The sequence below is a fragment of the Anomaloglossus baeobatrachus genome, chromosome 3 (assembly GCF_048569485.1).
Source record: "Anomaloglossus baeobatrachus isolate aAnoBae1 chromosome 3, aAnoBae1.hap1, whole genome shotgun sequence".
NCBI lineage: Eukaryota > Metazoa > Chordata > Amphibia > Anura > Aromobatidae > Anomaloglossus > Anomaloglossus baeobatrachus.
The window spans coordinates 27,227,729-27,244,694 of NC_134355.1; the positions used below are offsets into that span (position 1 = coordinate 27,227,729).

Below are 16,966 nucleotides of genomic sequence, written 5' to 3' on the forward strand. Positions count from 1 at the left end.
CACGTTGTATTTTTTTAGCGATTGGGCAACCAGTACAATGGCTGGGCTAAGGTGGAGGCATCAGTTTAGCAGCTGGACAGCAATATGATCATAGACAGCTACATAGAATCGAGATGGGAAAGTTTAGCCCGGTGAAGACCAAGTAATAGTGAGTTAGGCTAGGTTCGCACACTGCGTCTTTTTGACGCTGAAATTTTGTGCGTTTTTGGCCGCTAAAAACGCACAAAAACGCACCTGCGTCGAAAAAACGCATCATTGCATGGTCAGAAAATGCAGAAAAACGCAGGAAAGAACTGACATGTCCATTTTTTTTTTTAACTCAAAAACGCAGGTAAAAAAAACAGATGTGTGCGGACAGCAAAAATGAAAACTCATAGACTTTGCTGGGGAAGCAAAGTCCTGCAGTTTCACCCGAAAAACGCGCAAAAACGCTGCGAAAAACGCACTGTGCGCACATAGCCTTACAATCAGACAATAGGCAATTGATATGTGTTCTTATAAAGCCCCTTTAAGAAAACAATTTCATGGCTACACAGAATCTGATGGGGCCCCATTGGGACGGTGGTCACTCTTAACTCTTTATTCTTTTCTTCCTTCCAGGACTTTTTAGAAATTAAACGCAGGGTTTTCCCAAGGTTCTACTTCCTCAGCAATGATGACCTTCTCTCCATCTTGGCTGAAAGCAAAAACCCCAATGTGGTCCAGGCAAGTGATCCTACAACTTTGTTTTGTTTTTTTTTGTTTTTATTAAATCACTAAAGGAGATAGACACCTTCAGGGCAGTTCTTTTGTTTTGTTACTTAAAAGCATTTGTATATCTACTATTCTATGTAGATAGAAGAGGGAAAAAGGGACAAAGCTCTGCATCTAGCTCCTCCCTCTGCATCTAGCTCCTCCCTCTGCATCTAGCTCCTCCCTCTGCCTCTAGCTCCACCCTCTGTCTCTAGTTTCTCCCTCTGCCACCAGCTCCTCCCTCTGCATCTAGCTCCTCCCTCTGCCTCTAGATCCTCCCTCTGCCACCAGCTTATCACTCTGCATCTGGCTCCTCCCTCTGCCGCTAAATCCTCCCTCTGCTGCCAGCTTATCCCTCTGCCTCTAAATCCTCCCTCTGCTGCCAGCTTATCCCTCTGCCTCTAGATCCTCCCTCTGCTGCCAGCTTATCCCTCTGCCTCTAAATCCTCCCTCTGCTGCCAGCTTATCCCTCTGCCTCTAGATCCTCCCTCTGCTGCCAGCTTATCACTCTGCATCTGGCTCCTCCCTCTGCCTCTAAATCCTCCCTCTGCTGCCAGCTTATCCCTCTGCCTCTAAATCCTCCCTCTGCTGCCAGCTTATCCCTCTGCCTCTAGATCCTCCCTCTGCTGCCAGCTTATCCCTCTGCCTCTAAATCCTCCCTCTGCTGCCAGCTTATCCCTCTGCCTCTAGATCCTCCCTCTGCTGCCAGCTTATCCCTCTGCCTCTAGATCCTCCCTCTGCTGCCAGCTTATCCCTCTGCCTCTAGATCCTCCCTCTGCTGCCAGCTTATCCCTCTGCCTCTAGATCCTCCCTCTGCTGCCAGCTTATCCCTCTGCCTCTAGATCCTACCTCTGCTGCCAGCTTATCCCTCTGCCTCTAGATCCTCCCTCTGCTGCCAGCTTATCCCTCTGCCTCTAGATCCTCCCTCAGCCGCCAGCTTATCCCTCTGCATCTAGCTCCTCCCTCTGCCTCTAGATTCTCCCTCTGCCGCCAGCTTATCCTTCTGCGCCTAGATCCTCCCTCTGCCACCAGCTCCTCCCTCTGCATCTAGCTCCTCCCTCTGTCTCTAGATCCTCCCTCTGCCGCCAGCTGCTCCCTCTGCATCTAGCTCCTCTGCCTCTAGATCCTCCCTCTGCCACCAGCTTATCACTCTGCATCTGGCTCCTCCCTCTGCCTCTAAATCCTCTCTCTGCTGCCAGCTTATCCCTCTGCCTCTAAATCCTCCCTCTGCTGCCAGCCTATCCCTCTGCCTCTAAATCCTCCCTCTGCTGCCAGCTTATCCCTCTGCCTCTAAATCCTCCCTCTGCTGCCAGGTTATCCCTCTGCATCTAACTCCACTCTCTTCCCCTAGATCCCCCCTCTGCCTCTAAATCTTCCCTCTGCCTCTAGCTCCTCCCTCTGCACCTAGCTCCCCCCTCTGCCTCTAGATCCTCCCTCTACATCTAGCTCCTCCCCCTGCCTCTAGATCCTCCCCCTGCCTCTAGATCCTCCCTCTGCCGCCAGCTTATCCCTCTGCATCTACAGATTTTACCCCAGAATTGAGAATTTTGATAATTACTGATCCATTTTTGGCGGAGAAAGAAGCAAATTTGTCTGGTAAGATTATTACAAGTTGCATATTTTCACGTGCACTATCGATTTATGAAATAAAAATTAAAACAACTGAGCATCCATCAGTTTATAAATCTTATCTTTTTTCTGAGCTCTTCTTCTTCTCTTCTGGTAAATAGGACACCTGTGAGAATGAGCTTACTGATGGATTTTCAGTTAACTCCTTTTCAAACCAGCAATGTGAAAGGAAGCAAATATCCTGTAGATGCCAAACTGTACAACATTTTTAATGAAAACCAATTGCAATTTTATATATTTTTGTTTTACCGAAAATACATGCACTTAAGGGAGTAGCGCCACCTTTACAGTATCCACATTTTAGTCTAATTCGCTATAATGGAGCTGAGCTGCAGTACCAGACACAACCCATGGACAAAGGTGGCGCTGTTTCCAGTAAAATAGCAGATGTGTTTACTGTAGGGCTGTACAGCTCCTTTAAGAAATGTTGGAGACATTGATGCTCTACCTGACTTTTTCTATAACGCAGCCGCACCTGGTGAAGTGTTTTGAGAATATCCAACATTTGGACATAAAACATCATCTGAACAGTTCCCCGGAGGTGGAGATGATTATATCTGCGGAAGGGGAGAAAATCTGCATGCCTAAGTACCCCATATTCCCTTATTACTACTTTTAATTAACACAAGTCATTAGCCGGGAACATTGTGTAAAGTTTACAGTAATAACACTGCTGCTTCTGCAGAAATGTCCGTGTCAGAGGCTCGGTGGAGCAATGGCTGGGAAACGTGGAGACCAGTGTGTACGACGTCGTAAAGAAGTGAGTGCTGACCTAGATGTGGCTTCATCTATTTATCTATCTGTCTATTCACGGTGGGATGTAAAAGTTTGGGCACCCCTGGTCAAAATTACAGTTGTTATGTACAATTAAGCAAGTTGAAGATTCTTTCAATTCTTGTTTGAGGGATTTTCCTCCATTCTTCCTTGGAGATGTCTTCCAGTTCTGTGAGATTCCTGGCTCGTCTTGCATGCTCTGCTCCTCCTTGGAGACGTCTTCCAGTTCTGTGAGATTCCTGGCTCGTCTTGCATGCACTACTCTTCCTTGGAGACGTCTCCAGTTCTGTGAGATTCCTGGCTCGTCTTGCATGCACTACTCTTCCTTGGAGACGTCTCCAGTTCTGTGAGATTCCTGGCTCGTCTTGCAAGCACTGCTCTTCCTTGGAGACGTCTCCAGTTCTGTGCGATTCCTGGCTCATCTTCAATTCACTGCTCTTCCTTGGAGTAATCTCCAGCTCTGTGAGATTCCTGGCTCGTCTTGCATGCTCTGCTCTTCCTTGGAGACGTCTTCCAGTTATGTGAGATTCCTGGCTCGTCTTGCATGCTCTCCTCTTCCTTGGAGACGTCTTCCAGTTCTGTGAGATTCCTGGCTTGTCTTGCATGCTCTGCTCTTCCTTGGAGACATCTTCCAGTTATGTGAGATTCCTAGCTCCCCTTGCATACACTGCTCTTCCTTGCAGATGTCTTCCAGTTCTGTGAGATTCCTGGCTCGTCTTGCATGCTCTGCTCTTCCTTGGAGACGTCTTCCAGTTCTGTGAGATTCCTGGATCGTCTTGCATGCTCTGCTCTTCCTTGGAGACGTCTTCCAGGTCGGTGAGATTCCTGACTCGTCTTGCATGCACTGCTCTTCCTTGGAGACGTCTCCAGTTTTGTGAGATTCCTGGCTCGTCTTCCAGGCACTGCTCTTTTGAGCTCTAGCCACAGATTTTAACTGATATTCAGATCAGGGGACTGTGAGGGACATTGTAGAACCATCAGCTTGCTCCTTTTTCCGTTGTCTACTGTGGATTTTGATGTGTGTGTAGGATCATTATCCATTTGTAGAAGCCATCTTCATTTCTCCTGTTTTCTCATTCAGCTTTTTTTACAGATGGTGTTATGTTTACATCAAGAATATCTTGAAATTTCATTGAATCCTTTCTTCCATCTACCCGTGAAATGTTCCCCTTGCCATTAGCTGCAACACAACTCCAAAGCATGATTGATCCACCCCCATGCTTAATGGTTGGCGAGATGTTCTTTTCCTGAAATTCTGTGCCCTTTTTCTCCACACACACCTTTGATCATTGTGGCCAAAGAGTTCTACTTTAACCTCATCGGTCCACAGGATTTGTTTCCAAAATGCATCAGGCTTGTTTAGATGTTCTTTTGCAGACTTCTGACACTGAATTTTATGGTGAGGACGCAGGAGAGGTTTTCTTCTGATGACTCTTCCATGAAGGCCATATTTGTGCAGGTGTCTCTGAACAGTAGAACAATGAACCACAACTCCAGAGTATGCTAAATCTTCCTGAAGGTCTTTTACAGTCAGGAGGGGATTCTGGTTTACCTCTCTAGCAATCCTATGAGAAGCTCTCCCCAAAATGTTGCTTGGTCTTCCAGACCTTATCTTGACCTCCTCCACAAATGTCCTCTTATTAATTACATTTCAAACTGAGAAAAGGGCGACTTGAAGATGCTTTGCTATATTCCTATAGCCTTCTCCTGCTTTGTGGTCCTCCACCATTTTCATTTTCAGAGTGCTAGGCAGCTGCTTAGAAGAACCCATGGCTGCTGTGTTTTGGCACAAGATTAGAGGAGGCTTGGTTTTAATAAGGGAGTGAAATTTGCATCACCCGTCCTTTCCTAACAGACTAATTAAGGTCTGAAACCTTGGTCAAAGTTAACTGAGCACACAAATCTCCAAGGGTGTCCATACTTATGCATCAGCCCATTTTGCTTTTTTTAATTTTTAAAATTATTTTTTTTTTTGCCTAAAATACAAAGAAAATGTGTTTATCTTTATGCCTTTTAGAGATCATTTCATCACTTGCTTAACTGTTCATGGTAACAGTAATTTTGACAAGGGGTGCCCAAACTTTTACAAACCACTCTATCTATCTATCTATCAATCGGATAATGTCCGACTGATTATACTAATAATAGATTATGCCTACTTCTATCATCATATTATAACAACCTTTTCTTCCCAGGATGATGAGAGCCGGAGTGTTGGACTGGGGACAGTCAGATTTTAAGAAATGGATACTGTCCCACCCCGGACAGGTCATTCTTGTAGTGGTACGTGTGTTATAGACCTGTGTGATGGTGGAATATGGGGGGTTGTATATCATGTTGTGTAGGTTCGTATTTTAGGCTTGGTTCACTGTCCAATCTTTGTATTGCTTGTGTGTACATTGTATTGCCTGTAGGTAATCACCCCCTGTAGTGTTTCTGTCTCTAGGTCTGGGGGAGGGGATCCTGGGATCCACCTAAACTCTCTGCTTACCTGAAGAATTAGGCAGTCTGTTTGAGAACTTCAAGAGAGAAGGACTAAAGCGGGCTTTACACGCTAAGATATCGCTAGCAATTGCTAGCGATATCGAGCGTGTAAGCACCCGCCCCCGTCGTGTGTGCGATATCGTGTGTTTGCTCCCGTAGCGAACATTATCGCTACGGCAGTGTCACACGCACCTACCTGGTCGGCAGCAGCGCTGTGACTGCCGAACAATCCCTCCCTCAAGGGGGAGGGACGTTCGGCGTCACAGCGACGTCACTAAGCGGCCAGCCAATCAAAGCGGAGGGGCGGAGATGAGCGGGACGTAACATCCCGCCCACCTCTTTTCTTCCGCATTGTGGCCGGCGGCAGGTAAGGAGACGTCCTCGCTCCTGCGGTGTCACACACAGTGATGTGTGCTGCCGCAGCAGCGACGAACAACATCGATAAACAGCCATTACCGATTTTTGGTTTTAGGACGACCTCTCTATGGTGAACAATTTTCACCATTTTTGAGGTCGCTTAAGGTCGCTGGTAAGTGTCACATGCTGCGATATTGTTAATGACGCCGGATGTGCATCACTAACAGCGTGACCCTGACGATAAAACAGTAACGATATCGTAGCGTGTACAGCCCCTTAAGATTGATCCTCTGGGCAGAAGCTGCAGTTTCCCAGCGAGACCTGCACATGTATCGCTTACTGGACTATTTTCGTGTTTCTGGACTATTTTTACCCTGTGTATGGTGGATTATGTTATGGACCGTTTGATTGCTTGGAATAAAAGTTCTTTGGATTGACCATCGATCACTCGCTCTGTTGATTGTGGGATACGGGAGAAGGACCCCGTCACAACCTGATCATGTTCTCCTGTGGAGTTTTGCATTTCTCCTTGTGACGCCATAGATTTTTGCAGAAGGGGTTCTGTTTGCACTTTGAACCATACTGGTTGTATACTTTCATGTCCTCCATAGAAATCAATGGAAACTAAAAAGTTATATTCTCTACAGTATATGCAGAGCCATGCAAAAAACTCCAATTTATTATTATAATATTTTGTTAACTGTTTCATCACACTTTCAAAATCTCCAGAAAGATGTGTTTTACATTATGAATCCTTTGTCCAGACCTAGTCCTGTTCATAAAGCTGCAGACCTTGTTACAATGTATCAGTGTAGATCAGATCAACTGAGCTGGAGCCCAGGAATAGAGAAAAATTTATACTACTGCTGTACATACAGTCATGGCCGAAAGTGTTTGCACCCTTGAAATTATTCCAGAATATGAAGTATTTCTCCCAGTATGTATTAGAACAGTAAAAAAAAAGGAAGATTGTACATGATATCACACAAAACCCCCAAAATAGGCCTGACAAAGTTTTTGTCCTCCTCCACTTAATATTTGGTTGTACACCCTTTACCCTTTGTAATACATACCTGCAATCAGTCTCTTCCTATACCCATCCACAAGCGTCTTCCTCCTCTCACCTGGAATCTCGGGCAATTTTCAGGTCTCTCCAGTAGCATCAATGGCATTTAGGTCTGGACTCATTGCTGCCACTTCAGAACTTTCCAGCGCTTTGTTTCCATCCTTTTCTGGGGCTTCTTGAAGTGTTTTGCATCATTGTCCTGCTGGAAGACCCCTGACCTAGGATGCCCCCCCCCCCAGCTTTCTGACACTAGACACTACATTGCCACTCAAAATCCTTTGGTAATCTTCAGATCTCATGATGTCTTCTTGCACACAGTCAAGGCCCCCAGTGCCAGAGGCAGCAAAACAACCCCAAAACATCTCTGGCCTCCATCATGTCTGACTGTATGTGCTGTGATCTTTCCTCTGTAGCCTCATTCTGTTTTTGGTAAACAGTAGAATGGTGCACTTTACCAAAAACCTCTATCTTGGTCTCATTTGTCCACAAGACATTTTGCCAGAAGGATTTTGGTTACTCACATACATTTTGGCAAACTGAAATCCAGCTTTTTTATCTCCCTGTGTCAGCAGTCTCCTCCTTAGCGTTTCATCTCATTCAGATGTGAATGGATAGTTTGCGCTGACACCGATTTCCCCCGAGCCTGCAGCATGAATTTCTTCGGCGCTCCATTGGGAGACCCAGACGATTGGGTGTATAGCTACTGCCTCCGGAGGCCACACAAAGTATTACACTAAAAAGTGTAAGGCCCCTCCCCTTCTGCCTATACACCCCCCGTGGGATCACGGGCTGCTCAGTTTTCAAGCTTTGTGCGAAGGAGGTCAGACATCCACGCATAGCTCCACTGTTTTAGTCAGCAGCAGCTGCTGACTATGTCGGATGGAAGAAAAGAGGGCCCATACTAGGGCCCCCAGCATGCTCCCTTCTCACCCCACTCTTGTCGGCGGTGTTTGTTAAGGTTGAGGTACCCATTGCGGGTACGGAGGCTGGAGCCCACATGCTGCTTTCCTTCCCCATCCCCCTGAGGGCTCTGGTGAAGTGGGATCTTACCGGCCTCCAGGCTCTGAGGCCGGGCTCCATCCACAGACCCGGAGATCCTGCTGGAATGGAGCGGAGTATCGTCAGGGACAGGCCCTGCAACGTTAAGGTACTCTGTGTCCCCGTACAGTCTATGCACAGACACACTCCAGCGTTGCTGGGTGTGTTAGTGCGCCGGGGACAGTAGCTGCGCGCTTGGGCTTTACTCACTGCAGCTTAGCTGAGTGAGTTTATGTGTCGGGAACTACCGCACCAGCCGCTGCTGGAGCTGCGGCGCGGCTGAGACTTGTGGTGCGCCGGGGACTTTCGCGCTGCCGTGCTTTTACGACGGCAGCGCTTATAAATCTAGTCCCCGGCTTTTGCGGCCTAGTTACGTTTCGTTCCCGCCCCCAACCCTGCCAGTCAGGGAAGGGGCGAGACGCTGTACAATGATCAGCGCCGAGGGCTGGAGTCTTATTTACATACTCCAGCCCTCTCACTGGGCACAGGGGGACGCCAGTTTCCCGCTCTTGTCTGGGGCACGCCCACGGCCCGCCCCTCTTCACAGGACGCCGGCAGCCATTCCTGCAGGCAATCTAAGCTGGAGAACGGACACAGGCTCTGGGAGACCCAGCAAAGGGATTCTGGCGACCACTTACCCGCTTATGCGGGCGGTAAGCAGCACCTTGGTGCTGACCCCACTATTGCCACAGTGTTTTTTTGTGTACTTTATCCTTGTACTTATATTTGCAAGACCATACACAGACACACGCCAGCATTGCTGGGCGTGTTAGTGCGCCGAGGACAACAGCGCTGCGCGCTTGGACTATACTCACTGCAGCTTAGCTGAGTGAGTTTATCTGTGGGAAACTGCCGCGCTGGAGGCTGCGGCGCGGCTGAGACTTGTGGCTGTACGGTCGCTTCTTGGCGATATACCCCTAGATAGCTCTGAGGAGACAACAGCATGTCGTCAGCATAGAGCAAGGGGGCCAAGGCACAGGCTTTCTATGCTGTCTGTACCGCACGTGAGGCTGTTTTACCGGCAGGTTCCACTAACCCCTAATGGGTAGAGTCTCTGCTAGTGGTGGCCCAGAGAGGGCCACCTGTGAAACTGTCCAGAGGACAGAGTTTGCAGTTTTTTTGCTGATAAAATGTCTTGGACTATGAACAAAATTCTAGCAACTTTGCAGTCCAGGGCGGTGACTCAGACCATGGGCATTGTTGAATCAAGGCTCCCCGGTCTCCCTCAGTTGGAACTAATCCGTGCTCCAAGGGGGTCCCATACATCCCAGACTGAAGGCTCTGACACGGACGACAGTCCCAGACAGCCTAAGCGAGCTCGCTGGGAGAGACCCTCGACTTCACACACTGGTCAGGGTCTCAGCGAGAGGATTCTCTGTATGATGAGGTAGCTCATCAGGTTTCTGATCCTGAGACCGCTTTCATTCTGGATGCTCCTAATGGGACGCCATGGTGAATGATCTCATAGCGCCCATCAATACACTGGTGGATATTTCTCCCTCAGCCCCTCCAGTGGAGGAGGCAGCTTCAGCAGGAGAAATTCCATTTCAGGTATCCCAAGCGTAAATTCAGTACTTTTTGGGCCTCTCTGACTCAGAGGAGCAGTCCAGAAACACTACGCATATCCAGACAAGCTTTTCTCCGCCGCGCCATCCTCCATAGTTGCAGTGGAAGATGGGACTTCACTTAAAGATGCCATTGACAGACAGATGGACCTCTGGTTGAAATCTGTCTGTGAAGCTATCGGCGTGTCGTTTGCTCCGGCATTCGCAGCCGTACGGGCACTCCAAGCTATTTCAGCTGGTCTTGCGCAGATAGACACTGTCACACGTACATCTGTGCCGCAGGTGGCATCCTTAACCTCGCATGCATTGCGACTTACGCTATTCATGCTGTCCTGGACTCTACGAGCCGTACGCCGGTGGCGTACGCCAACTCCGTGGTTTTGCGCAGACCCTTGGGGTTAAGGGAATGGAAGGCAGCTCCTGCTTCCAAAAAGGGCTTAACCAGTTTGCCATTATCTGGTGACAGACTGTTGGCTGAGCGATTGGATGAAATCATTAAACAGGCCAAGGGTAAGGATTCTTCCTTACACCAGCCCAGATCAAACAAAACCCAAGGAAGGACAGTCGACGTTTCGGTCCTTTCCAGGCTCGGGCTGGTCCCAATTTTCCTAGTCCAAAAGGACTCAAAAGGCTCAGAGGGGCTCAGACTCCTGGCGGGCTCAATCACGCCCAAAGAAGGCAGCCGGAGGAACCGCTACCAAGGCGGTTTCCTCATGACTTTCAGCCCTCTCTCTCCGCATCCGCGGTCGGTGGCAGACTCTCCCGCTTTGGCGGCATTTAGCTGCCACAGGTCAAAGACCGGTGGGTGAGAGACATTTTGTCTCACGTGTACAGGATAGAGTTTTGTTCTCGTCCTCCGGCTCGATTCTTCAGAACTTCCCCACCTCTCGACCGAGCCGATGCTCTTCTGCAGGCAGAAGGAGTGATAATCCCTGTTCCTCTTCAGGAACAAGGTCACGGTTTTTACTCCAATCTGGTTGTGGTGCCAAAAAAGGACGGCTCTTCCGTTCCGTTCTAGACCTAAAACTGCTCAAAAAGCAGTGTAAACCAGGCGGTTCCGGATGGAATCCCTCCGCTCCGTCATTGCCTCAAGGTCTCAAGGAGATTTCCTAGCATCAAGAGACATCAGGATGCTTATCTCCACGTGCCGATTGCTCCAGAGCACCAGCGTTTGCTGCGATTCGTTATAGAAGACGAGCATCTTCAGTTCGTAGACCTGCCCTTAGGTCTGGCGACAGCCCCACGGGTTTTCACCAAGGTCATGGCAGCAGTGGTAGCAGTCCTGCACTCTCAGGGTCACTCTGTGATCCCTTACTTGGACGATCTACTTGTCAAGGCACCCTCTCAAGAGGCATGCCAACGCAGCCTGAACGTTGCGCTGGAGACTCTCCAGAGTTTCGGGTGGATCATCAACTTTTCAAAGTTAAATCTGACACCGACCCAATCACTGACATATCTTGGCATAGAGTTTTATACTCTCTCAGCGATAGTGAAGCTTCCGCTGGACAAACAGCGTTCACTACAGACGGGGGTGCAGTCTCTCCTTCAAGGCCAGTCACACCCCTTAAGACGCCTCATGCACTTCCTAGCGAAGATGGTAGCAGCAATGGAGGCAGTCCCTTTCGCGCAGTTTCATCTGCGTCCACTTCAATGGGACATTCTCCGCCAAAGCGATGGGAAGTCGACGTCCCTAGACAGGAACGTCTCCCTTTCTCAGACGGTCAAGGACTCTCTTCAGTGGTGACTTCTTCCCACCTCATTGTCAAAAGGAAGGTCCTTCCTACCCCCATCCTGGACGGTGGTCACGACAGACGTGAGTCTGTCAGGGTGGAGAATAGTCTTTCTCCACCACAGGGCTCAGGGTACGTGGACTCAGCAGGAGTCCACCCTTCAGATCAATGTTCTGGAAATCTAAGCAGTGTATCTTGCCCTGCAAGCCTTCCAGCAGTGGCTGGAATGCAAACAGATCCGAGTTCAGTCGGACAACTCCACAGCGGTAGCATACATCAACCACCAAGGCAGAATACGCAGTCGGCAAGCCTCCCAAGAAGTCCGGCGGACTCTGATGTGGGTGGAAGACAGAGCATCCACCATATCCGCAGTTCACATCCCGGGCGTAGAAAACTGGGAAGCAGACTTCCTCAGTCGCCAGGGTATGGACGCAGGGGAATGGTCTCTGCACCCGGACGTGTTTCAGGAAATCTGGGGCCTTCGGGGGAGGCCGGACGTCGACCTAATGGCGTCTAGGCACAACACCAAGGTCACGAGTTTCATGGTGTGGTCTTACGATCAACGAGCTCTGGCGGCAGGCGCCTTAGTTCAGGATGGGTCGCAGTTCCAGCTACCCTATGTGTTTCCCCCTCTGGCACTGTTGCCCAGAGTGCTACGCAAGATCAGCTCCGATTGCCGCCGCGCCATCCTCGTCGCCCCAGACTGGCAGAGGAGGTCGTGGTACCCGGATCTGTGGCATCTCACGGTCGGCCAGCCGTGGGCACTACCAGACCGGCCAAACTTACTGTCCCAAGGGCCGTTTTCCATCTGAATCCTACGGCCCTGAACCTGACTGGGTGGCCATTGAGTCCTGGATCCTAGCGTCTTCAGGATTATCTCATGACGTCATTGCCACCATGTGACGGGCTAGGAAGCCGACGTCTGCCAAGATCTACCACTGGACGTGGAAGATATTCTTACCTTAGGGCTCTGCTCAGGGAGTGTCTCCCTGGCCATTTGCATTGCCTACTTTTCTTTCCTTCCTGCAATCTGGTTGGGAAACAGGTTTGTTGCTCGGCTCCCTTAAAGGACAAGTTCCAGCGCTGTCTGTATTCTTTCAGAAGCGCCTAGCACGACTTCCTCAGGTACGCACGTTCCTGCAGGGGGTTTGTCACATTGTCCCTCCGTACTGAGGCCGTTAGACCCATGGGATCTGAACAGGGTACTAATTGCTCTCCAGAAGCCGCCCTTCGAGCCTCTGAGGGATGTTTCACTTTCTCGACTTTCACAGAAAGTGGCCTTTCTGGTAGCGGTCACGTCTCTTCGGAGAGTGTCCGAGCTAGCAGCGCGGTCATCCAAAGCTCCCTTCCTGGTGTTTCACCAAGACAAGGTAGTGCTGCGCCCGATTCCGGAGTTTCTCCCTAAGGTGGTATCCCCTTTTCATCACAATCAGGATATCTCCTTACCTTCCTTTTGTCCTTATCCATTTCATCGATATGAAATGGATTTGCATTGTTGGATCTGGTGAAGAGCACTCAGAATCTACATTTCCCGCACGGCACCCCTGCGCCGATCGGATGCACTCTTTGTCCTTGTCACTGGTCAGCGCAAGGGGTCGCAGGCTGCCAAATCCACCCTGGCTCGATGGATCAAGGAACCAATCCTTGAAGCCTACCGTTCTGCTGGGCTTCCGGTTCCATCAGGGCTGAAGGCCCATTCTACCAGAGCCGTGGGTGCGTCCTGGGCATTACGGCACCAGGCTACGGCTCAGCAGGTGTGCCAGGCGGCTACCTGGGCGAGTCTGCACACCTTCACCAAGCGTTATCAGGTGCATGCCTACGCTTAGGCGGATGCCAGCCTAAGTAGAAGAGTCCTGCAGGCGGCGGTTGCCTCCATGTAGGGAAGGGCTGTTTTTACAGTCCAAACTTGAGGTATTAATTTACCCACCCAGGGACTGCTTTTGGACGTCCCAATCGTCTGGGTCTCCCAATGGAGCGCCGAAGAAGAAGGGAATTTTGTTACTTACCGTAAATTCCTTTTCTTCTAGCTCCAATTGGGAGACCCAGCACCCGCCCCTGTTTCCTTCGGCATTTTTGGTTTGTTCGGGTACACATGTTGTTCATGTTGAATGGTTTCAGTTCTCCGATGTTCCTTCGGATTGAATTTGTTTAACCAGTTATTGGCTTTCCTCCTTCTTGCTTTTGCACTAAAACTGAGCAGCCCGTGATCCCACGGGGGGTGTATAGGCAGAAGGGGAGGGGCCTTACACTTTTTAGTGTAATACTTTGTGTGGCCTCCGGAGGCAGTAGCTATACACCCAATCGTCTGGGTCTCCCAATTGGAGCTAGAAGAAATGGAATTTACGGTAAGTAACAAAATTCCCTTCTTCTTCGGCGCTCCATTGGGAGACCCAGACGATTGGGTGTATAGCTACTGCCTCCGGAGGCCACACAAAGTATTACACTAAAAAGTGTAAGGCCCCTCCCCTTCTGCCTATACACCCCCCGTGGGATCACGGGCTGCTCAGTTTTCAAGCTTTGTGCGAAGGAGGTCAGACATCCACGCATAGCTCCACTGTTTTAGTCAGCAGCAGCTGCTGACTATGTCGGATGGAAGAAAAGAGGGCCCATACTAGGGCCCCCAGCATGCTCCCTTCTCACCCCACTCTTGTCGGCGGTGTTTGTTAAGGTTGAGGTACCCATTGCGGGTACGGAGGCTGGAGCCCACATGCTGCTTTCCTTCCCCATCCCCCTGAGGGCTCTGGTGAAGTGGGATCTTACCGGCCTCCAGGCTCTGAGGCCGGGCTCCATCCACAGACCCGGAGATCCTGCTGGAATGGAGCGGAGTATCGTCAGGGACAGGCCCTGCAACGTTAAGGTACTCTGTGTCCCCGTACAGTCTATGCACAGACACACTCCAGCGTTGCTGGGTGTGTTAGTGCGCCGGGGACAGTAGCGCTGCGCGCTTGGGCTTTACTCACTGCAGCTTAGCTGAGTGAGTTTATGTGTCGGGAACTACCGCGCCAGCCGCTGCTGGAGCTGCGGCGCGGCTGAGACTTGTGGTGCGCCGGGGACTTTCGCGCTGCCGTGCTTTTACGACGGCAGCGCTTATAAATCTAGTCCCCGGCTTTTGCGGCCTAGTTACGTTTCGTTCCCGCCCCCAACCCTGCCAGTCAGGGAAGGGGCGAGACGCTGTACAATGATCAGCGCCGAGGGCTGGAGTCTTATTTACATACTCCAGCCCTCTCACTGGGCACAGGGGGATGCCAGTTTCCCGCTCTTGTCTGGGGCACGCCCACGGCCCGCCCCTCTTCACAGGACGCCGGCAGCCATTCCTGCAGGCAATCTAAGCTGGAGAACGGACACAGGCTCTGGGAGACCCAGCAAAGGGATTCTGGCGACCACTTACCCGCTTATGCGGGCGGTAAGCAGCACCTTGGTGCTGACCCCACTATTGCCACAGTGTTTTTTTGTGTACTTTATCCTTGTACTTATATTTGCAAGACCATACACAGACACACGCCAGCATTGCTGGGCGTGTTAGTGCGCCGAGGACAACAGCGCTGCGCGCTTGGACTATACTCACTGCAGCTTAGCTGAGTGAGTTTATCTGTGGGAAACTGCCGCGCTGGAGCTGCGGCGCGGCTGAGACTTGTGGCTGTACGGTCGCTTCTTGGCGATATACCCCTAGATAGCTCTGAGGAGACAACAGCATGTCGTCAGCATAGAGCAAGGGGGCCAAGGCACAGGCTTTCTATGCTGTCTGTACTGCACGTGAGGCTGTTTTACCGGCAGGTTCCACTAACCCCTAATGGGTAGAGTCTCTGCTAGTGGTGGCCCAGAGAGGGCCACCTGTGAAACTGTCCAGAGGACAGAGTTTGCAGTTTTTTTTTTTTTTTTTTGCTGATAAAATGTCTTGGACTATGAACAAAATTCTAGCAACTTTGCAGTCCAGGGCGGTGACTCAGACCAAGGGCATTGTTGAATCAAGGCTCCCCGGTCTCCCTCAGTTGGAACTAATCCGTGCTCCAAGGGGGTCCCATACATCCCACACTGAAGGCTCTGACACGGACGACAGTCCCAGACAGCCTAAGCGAGCTCGCTGGGAGAGACCCTCGACTTCACACACTGGTCAGGGTCTCAGCGAGAGGATTCTCTGTATGATGAGGTAGCTGGTCAGGTTTCTGATCCTGAGACCGCTTTCATTCTGGATGCTCCTAATGGGACGCCATGGTGAATGATCTCATAGCGCCCATCAATACACTGGTGGATATTTCTCCCTCAGCCCCTCCAGTGGAGGAGGCAGCTTCAGCAGGAGAAATTCCATTTCAGGTATCCCAAGCGTAAATTCAGTACTTTTTGGGCCTCTCTGACTCAGAGGAGCAGTCCAGAAACACTACGCTTATCCAGACAAGCTTTTCTCCGCCGCGCCATCCTCCATAGTTGCAGTGGAAGATGGCACTTCACTTAAAGATGCCATTGACAGACAAATGGACCTCTGGTTGAAATCTGTCTGTGAAGCTATCGGCGTGTCGTTTGCTCCGGCATTCGCAGCCGTATGGGCACTCCAAGCTATTTCAGCTGGTCTTGCGCAGATAGACACTGTCACACGTACATCTGTGCCGCAGGTGGCGTCCTTAACCTCGCATGCATTGCGACTTACGCTATTCATGCTGTCCTGGACTCTACGAGCCGTACGCCGGTGGCGTACGCCAACTCCGTGGTTTTGCGCAGACCCTTGGGGTTAAGGGAATGGAAGGCAGCTCCTGCTTCCAAAAAGGGCTTAACCAGTTTGCCATTATCTGGTGACAGACTGTTGGCTGAGCGATTGGATGAAATCATTAAACAGTCCAAGGGTAAGGATTCTTCCTTACACCAGCCCAGATCAAACAAAACCCAAGGAAGGACAGTCGACGTTTCGGTCCTTTCCAGGCTCGGGCTGGTCCCAATTTTCCTAGTCCAAAAGGACTCAAAAGGCTCAGAGGGGCTCAGACTCCTGGCGGGCTCAATCACGCCCAAAGAAGGCAGCCGGAGGAACCGCTACCAAGGCGGTTTCCTCATGACTTTCAGCCCTCTCTCTCCGCATCCGCGGTCGGTGGCAGACTCTCCCGCTTTGGCGGCATTTAGCTGCCACAGGTCAAAGACCGGTGGGTGAGAGACATTTTGTCTCACGTGTACAGGATAGAGTTTTGTTCTCGTCCTCCGGCTCGATTCTTCAGAACTTCCCCACCTCTCGACCGAGCCGATGCTCTTCTGCAGGCAGAAGGAGTGATAATCCCTGTTCCTCTTCAGGAACAAGGTCACGGTTTTTACTCCAATCTGGTTGTGGTGCCAAAAAAGGACGGCTCTTCCGTTCCGTTCTAGACCTAAAACTGCTCAAAAAGCAGTGTAAACCAGGCGGTTCCGGATGGAATCCCTCCGCTCCGTCATTGCCTCAAGGTCTCAAGGAGATTTCCTAGCATCAAGAGACATCAGGATGCTTATCTCCACGTGCCGATTGCTCCAGAGCACCAGCGTTTGCTGCGATTCGTTATAGAAGACGAACACCTTCAGTTCGTAGACCTGCCCTTAGGTCTGGCGACAGCCCCACGGGTTTTCACCAAGGTCATGGC

At 50.6% G+C, this 16,966-nt stretch overlaps 1 protein-coding gene across 1 annotated transcript in view; it reads left to right on the forward strand.

The window, feature by feature from the left end:
• Nucleotides 1-16,966, forward strand: part of DNAH14 (dynein axonemal heavy chain 14) — a 291,138-nt gene that overhangs the window by 115,466 nt on the left and 158,706 nt on the right. Inside the window, exons 24-27 of the mRNA XM_075341429.1 lie at nucleotides 601-705; nucleotides 2,831-2,949; nucleotides 3,047-3,121; nucleotides 5,331-5,418. Of these exons, the coding sequence (XP_075197544.1) occupies nucleotides 601-705; nucleotides 2,831-2,949; nucleotides 3,047-3,121; nucleotides 5,331-5,418 (387 nt within the window). The remainder of the gene's footprint in view (nucleotides 1-600; nucleotides 706-2,830; nucleotides 2,950-3,046; nucleotides 3,122-5,330; nucleotides 5,419-16,966) is intronic.